The sequence below is a fragment of the Bos grunniens genome, chromosome 10, assembly GCF_055505025.1.
Source record: "Bos grunniens cultivar Pamir isolate PY7600 chromosome 10, Bosgru_T2T1.0, whole genome shotgun sequence".
In the NCBI taxonomy this organism is placed as follows: Eukaryota; Metazoa; Chordata; class Mammalia; order Artiodactyla; family Bovidae; genus Bos; species Bos grunniens.
In genome coordinates, this window is record NC_141174.1 from 91,946,668 (window position 1) to 91,952,667 (window position 6,000).

Here is a 6,000-nt window from a genome sequence, read left to right on the forward strand (position 1 = left end):
AGTTTCAGCTTTAGCATCAGTCCTTCCAAAGAACACCCAGGACTGATCTCCTTTAGGATGGACTGGTTAGATCTCCTTGCAGTCCAAGGGACTCTCAAGAGTCTTCTCCAACATCACAGTTCAAAAGCATCAATTCTTCGGCACTCAGCTTTCTTCACAGTCCAACTCTCACATCTATACATGACCACTGGAAAAACCACAGCCTTGACTAGACGGACCTTTGTTGGCAAAGTAATGTCTCTGCTTTTTAATATGGTATCCAGGTTGGTCATAACTTTCCTTCCAAGGAGTAAGACTCTCTTAATTTCATGGTTGCAGTCACCATCTGCAGTGATTTTGGAGCCCCAAAAAAACTGGTTAAAGTTGGCCAAATCAACTTCTCCTTCAGTAAAACAGGTGTAAAACATCACTTGCCTCAAAAAATAGTATCGAGGATGAAGACAGGTAATGTGAAGTACCCAACACCTAAAATAGTGCCAATAAATATTTACATTCCCTTGAAACAACACTTTCTGGACGCCACACACTTTGTTAGGCACTTTTTCATAATGTCTTAAATCTTCAGAAATCCTTTAAGTATTTCCCCCATTTCTCTGTTTTAAAGAGGTTAAATAACTAAACAGGTCACAGAAATGATGAGCACTCACCTAAACCCACATCCTTCTGACCCCAAACACAAGGTAGTCTCTGTCTACTGTGTGCCTTACATGGCTACTTTTGAAAACACATGCTTCTCTCAGTGGTTTCAACTGGAAAAGTTAGAATTGAGCAATTCTATAAACATAATAAATTTCAAAGTGAGCACTGATTTTTAGATTTTAATCAACTCTATCATCATAGTTAAGGTTTACTATTTAAAGGACCACAATGATTTCAATAGTTGTCCTTATACTGAAACTTTTATTTCAAATCATCAAAGGGTAAACCATACTATGGCTTATAATACAATACTCAACTTTTAACCAACAACCAAAGCTACTGTTGAAACCATTCCAAGAGGTCCTGATGGCACTTGATTCATTCAGGGATTGAGTGCTTGCTATATAAATAGCACTACTTACAGTAAATCCTTGTTAAAGTTCAAGACAAGCCTACCATGGAATAAATTTTACATTTCATTTTTACTCAAGATTAAAGGCCGAAGTAGTATACAATCTACAATTCTTAATTCATCTAAAAATAATTTCATTAGTATTGTATAAACTACCTCCTTACAAACTAGTCAGTTGACCAAATTTGTGAACTATTAACAAAAACTTTTGGCAGAAAATGTAAGGTTTAGTAAATACTTCAATACTCCACAAGACAGATATAGGAGTACTTCTTACAACCCCATATAAACCATAAACATAGTCCCAAAACTAAACTCCAAAAGAGGTTATGTCCTAAGTTTATGAAGTAGATACTTTATAATTGTGATTTTAAGGCTCTTTTTGAAGAATACCTTTCAGCCTTTCTCTCCAAAACTACAAATATGCCTATGCATATGAACTCTGCACACCACTTTAGGTATTCCATTAAAGTCCATCAATAGCTCCTCTCAATTCACAGGAAATTCACCAACCCCAGATAACCACTCCTTATTTAGGTGGTTATGTTTTTATAGTTTAAACAGATTTTTCTCCTAGTTTATAAATAGCAGGGTTCCTTGAGGAATTTACATTTATCAACTTAAAAAATTACTTACAACTTTATATTAAAATAACACTTCTTCCAAATCTTTTAAAAAAACTGGTGTCTTTTGTTCACTACTATTAAGAGTGCTCACAAGATTTATGGCCCTGAACTAGGGGTGGCAAAGAAGAGAATTCCAAGATACTGTCAAGGCCAGTGACCTTGAGAAGTTTACAATCTCACTGTACAGTCTGTCCTATCAAAAAAATAAAACAAACCTCTCCTTCAACAATTTACTGACATTTTGAACACAAATTGGTGTGGTCTTTAAATATATTGGAAAAGGAAGACTGTAGATAAAGAACTGGAAAATAGACTCAGAGAAATTTAAAAAGGAAAAAACATGACCAAAGGATCGCGCAACGCATACCTGATTCACCACATATTACCTATGTCTGATTCACCACATATTACTTAGCTTCAAAAAACCTATGGTTAATTCGACAATTGTGAGACTGAAAATTAAAAACAAAAACCAACACTGATTTAGACATAATTACTAACTCAAGAGAACTGATAACAAAAAATGACACAACTTCTGGAAAGATTCTACCTGAAAGAATGTTGCTGCAAGCTATTCAATCGGCAAAATTTTAAGCAGATGAGGTAGAAGAAATATACGGCAGTTATACCATACACTCGCACTGTCACACTCATGGTAGACATCACTGATTAATCATGCAACCCTTTCCTCCTACTGAGCCTAATTTCCTCCAAAATAGCCTACCAGCAGAAATCAGGGTGGGCATTATAATTGAACCTATCTGTTGTCCTTTCCTGATAGCTATTTTTCAAATACTATTCAGTCAACTATGTGAAGAACCCAGAATTTATGTATTTAATGTTCAATGAACTTAAAATAAACCCCATTTATTGAGTTGCTCCCCCTCCTCCAAAATAACTCTACAAAAAATTTAAATATCCTGTTAAAGAGAATAAAACATATAGTCAATATAACCTTAATTAGGAAAAATAATCTTTATAACAAAATGTACATGAGTTCTAGAAAACTATTTCTCAGCAGTCCTCATTTTTGACCCAATTTGAATGAAAAAAAAAAACAAAACTATAATTACTTTTTCTGAGTATCAAAAAAATTAAAACCAAACATATCTTCAACATTTAGGGATTAAAAAATAGAACAGTAAAAAGAAAAAAATAATAATATATACCTGTAGAACAAGCAAAAGAAGCACGAACTTTGTCCTTGCAGTTTAAAGGAAACACAGGTCACCATGAAAACTCTAAAGAGAACATGACTATTTAAGATTTGTCACTTCCTTCCAAAAATGATTTAAGGTATTAATAGAACAAAGACTCCAGAAGTAAGATGATAAAAATGGAAATAAAAACAGATCTCTAGAACTACGGGATCACATCATGATGGGTGATGTTTAGCATCAAGTAATCTTAACAGGAAGAAGTGAAAACCTGGAGTCACCAGGTTTTAAGAAAGCACTGTGGAGTAAGTGAGGAAGAATTATTTCCTAAATCCCGAATAGAGAATATTCTACGAAGAAATCAGGAGGTTCCTGCTTCCCGGCACATACTACAAGATTTCAGTAGTATGTAAACACAGTCAAAGAATATAAACACGACAAAAAGAGGCATTTCCCCAACCCAACTCCAACCTCAATTGGTACCAATAATAAAAATAATTGCTTTGAGAACGAGAATACTTTTTTTAGTAGTTTTCCGGCAGAGGCTCTTAAGTACACATGACCTCCAATTATACATCCTACACATCGTACAGCTCCCTATGTATAACCATTCAGACCTTTTCCCATTATTTCCTGGAATTTTAAGGATTCGTTTGAAAATAAGCGCCTGCACTACTTTTAGTCAAGTCCAAAAGTATAATAAACATTCCTGCCCAAGACCTTTTTCCTCCCTAAAATAAGTGAAACACGAGCCCTCCTTAAAGGCTTGAGATACTCCTAAGGTATGTATAAAAGTCCATGGACAGGCCACTCATCTGGAGGAAAATGATTTAAAATTTGCCAAAGTTGCCAAATCACATTTGGAGACAAAAAACGGACCAATTTTACTTCATAAGACAAATCATTTTCAATAAACGAACGTGACACCAGGAAAGTAAGTTTAATGATCCGGGCAATTATTGCTGGAAAGAACTTTAGGGACAAAGAGAATCACTCATTTAGCTTATATTTATGGGACGTCTTTCTTCTGAGTGGCTTTAATTTTACTACCATTACTTAGTAGTAAACAGAGCACTTTATAGAACTTACATTATACGTAGGAGGCGTAAATCTAAAGGTTTACCCAAGTTCCTTCAGAGGCCAAATTAAGGAAAGCCATGGTTTTTCCCACCTCTGAGAGGAATGAAGGGGAAGAAAGGTCAGGACCCCCTCCTGTCCCCTTGTTTAGCTAGGAAAACAAGTGTCCCAAATGCGCACAACCTGGACCGAAGCTCCAGTCTGCGGCAGCGTGGAGGAGCCAAAAGCGATGCGTGGAGCCTAGTCTGGGTCCTTACCTCCTGGATGCGCTTCCTGGCCCGCTGGAGCACTTCTTCGTAGCCCTTCTGCCGCAGCTCGCTCAGGCTTTCGTAATACTCCTCCGGGTCGTCGGTCTCGGTGAACAGTACCTGGGACAGGATCTTCCAGCCGCAGGTGTCCAGGCCGTGGCCCAGGTAAATCTGGAGCTGGTAACACAGCGTGTCGATTTCCTGCTCGGACATCTCCGGGGCGCCCCCGAACAGCACCGTCCACATGCCCGACGGCTCCTCCGGAAACACCGGCAGGCACGGCTCCAGCTGCGAGTTCACAGAGCACAGCTGCTGGTGCACGGCGCGCAGATCCTGGAAGGAGAAGAGCCCGGCCCAGCTGCACTCCTCGGCCGGGGACTCCAGTTCGGCGGCCGCTGGCGGCTGCTCCGCGGCCGAGAGCGCCAGCGCCGCCGGGTCCGCCTCATCTTCCCTCACCATTTCCAGCACCTCGATCTCCTCGGTGACCGTCCCGCAGGCGCTCACTACCCGCACTGACATCGGGGCCTCCTTGGCCGCCGGCGGGGCTGCCGCAGCGGCGGACCCCGCCACATCTCTGCCTCCGGATGCCCTCCGGACCGGGCTGGGGTTGGCCCTCACTGGGCTCCGGAGAGGACTCTCCGCCCCTTTGCCGGCCGGACTCCGCAGCGGCGGGTCCCCTCGAAGGCTGCACGCGCTCCGCGGAGAGCTGCCCTCTGGCCAGGCTGGGCGCCTCCGGGACCCGGGGCTCCTGCCCAGAGTCGCGGAGGCAGTGGCCTCGGGCCGACTCTTGCCCGCCGGGCTGCCCGGCCCGCGAGTCCCGTCGGATGCGAGCGCGCCTGACTCCGCGCCGCCTCGCGCCCCCGCCTGATCCCGGGTGCCGCTCCTCTGCCTCTGGGCCGTCCGATTGTGGCAGGTTATGGCAAACTTGCCCTCAATCTCGTTCCAGGCTACGATGAAAACGAACTTGTGCTTCTCGCGCTCGTCGAATACGTGGGGCCGCACGGCCACCCAGTCCGACTCGACCGTCTCCTCCAGCGCGAACGACATGGTGGCTCCGGTGCCAGGCCGCGGGGAAGGCGCCGCTGGCCCTGCCCGCGCGAGGACTCGCCGGCTGGCTGCGCCGCGCCCCCCACTCACCCTCGCCGGGCGCCTTCAGCCATCTTAGCGCGCCGGCCGGCTCTCCCCGCTCGCTCGCCTGTCTCTCCGAGCTGGGACTCGTCGCGCTCCTTTGTGGCGCGGCTCGCGGGAAAGACAATGCGCGTCCCCAGAGCAGGTAGTTCACATGGTCACGTGCGGCTGGGTCTGTTTACAAGAACCGCGCCCGCCCGGGCCGCCCCCCGAGCGAGGCCGCGGGGCTGAGTCTGCGGCGCTCCGGAGGTGAGGCGCGGGTGGCGCGGGGCCGGGCGGGCGGGTGGGTGGTCGGGGCCCTGGGCTTGCGAGCCTCCGCCGCTCGCCCTGGCGGATCTCCGCGCCCCTCCTCCTCTTCTTCTCGACAGCCTGGAGCCGGCCTGACGAAGGGACGCGTCTCCTGAGCGCGGAGCCTCAGTATCGCCACAATGTTGCCATTCGGCTGCTGACGTAGCGGCTCCACGAGGGACGTAAACACGGGCACGTGCCGCACGCTGGTGACGCGGCGGCGGCGGCGCGCACACCTCGCTCGCGCGCGTCGGCCCCGCCCCTCCGCGTCTCCCGCCCCCGCCCGCTCGCGGCCGCGCGCGCGAGTCTTCTGTTCCTCAGGCTCGGGTCCGGAGCCGGTGAGCCGCGCAGCGAGAGTGGCAGGTGTGACCTGCGGGACAGGTGGCCTCCAAACCCAGGGAGAGAAGGACAAAGGCGAAGGAACT

The 6,000-nt window shown here is 46.5% G+C and overlaps 1 protein-coding gene across 2 annotated transcripts in view; it reads right to left on the reverse strand.

Annotated features, from left to right (window-relative positions):
• JMY (junction mediating and regulatory protein, p53 cofactor) overlaps positions 1-5,734 on the reverse strand; it is a 76,977-nt gene extending 71,243 nt beyond the window's left edge. For both annotated transcript variants that reach the window (XM_086323100.1, XM_086323099.1), the window contains exon 1: positions 4,169-5,734. In XM_086323100.1, the coding sequence (XP_086179226.1) occupies positions 4,169-5,206 (1,038 nt within the window). In that variant the 5' untranslated portion in view covers positions 5,207-5,734. The remainder of the gene's footprint in view (positions 1-4,168) is intronic.
• Between the last annotated feature and the right edge of the window lie 266 nt (positions 5,735-6,000).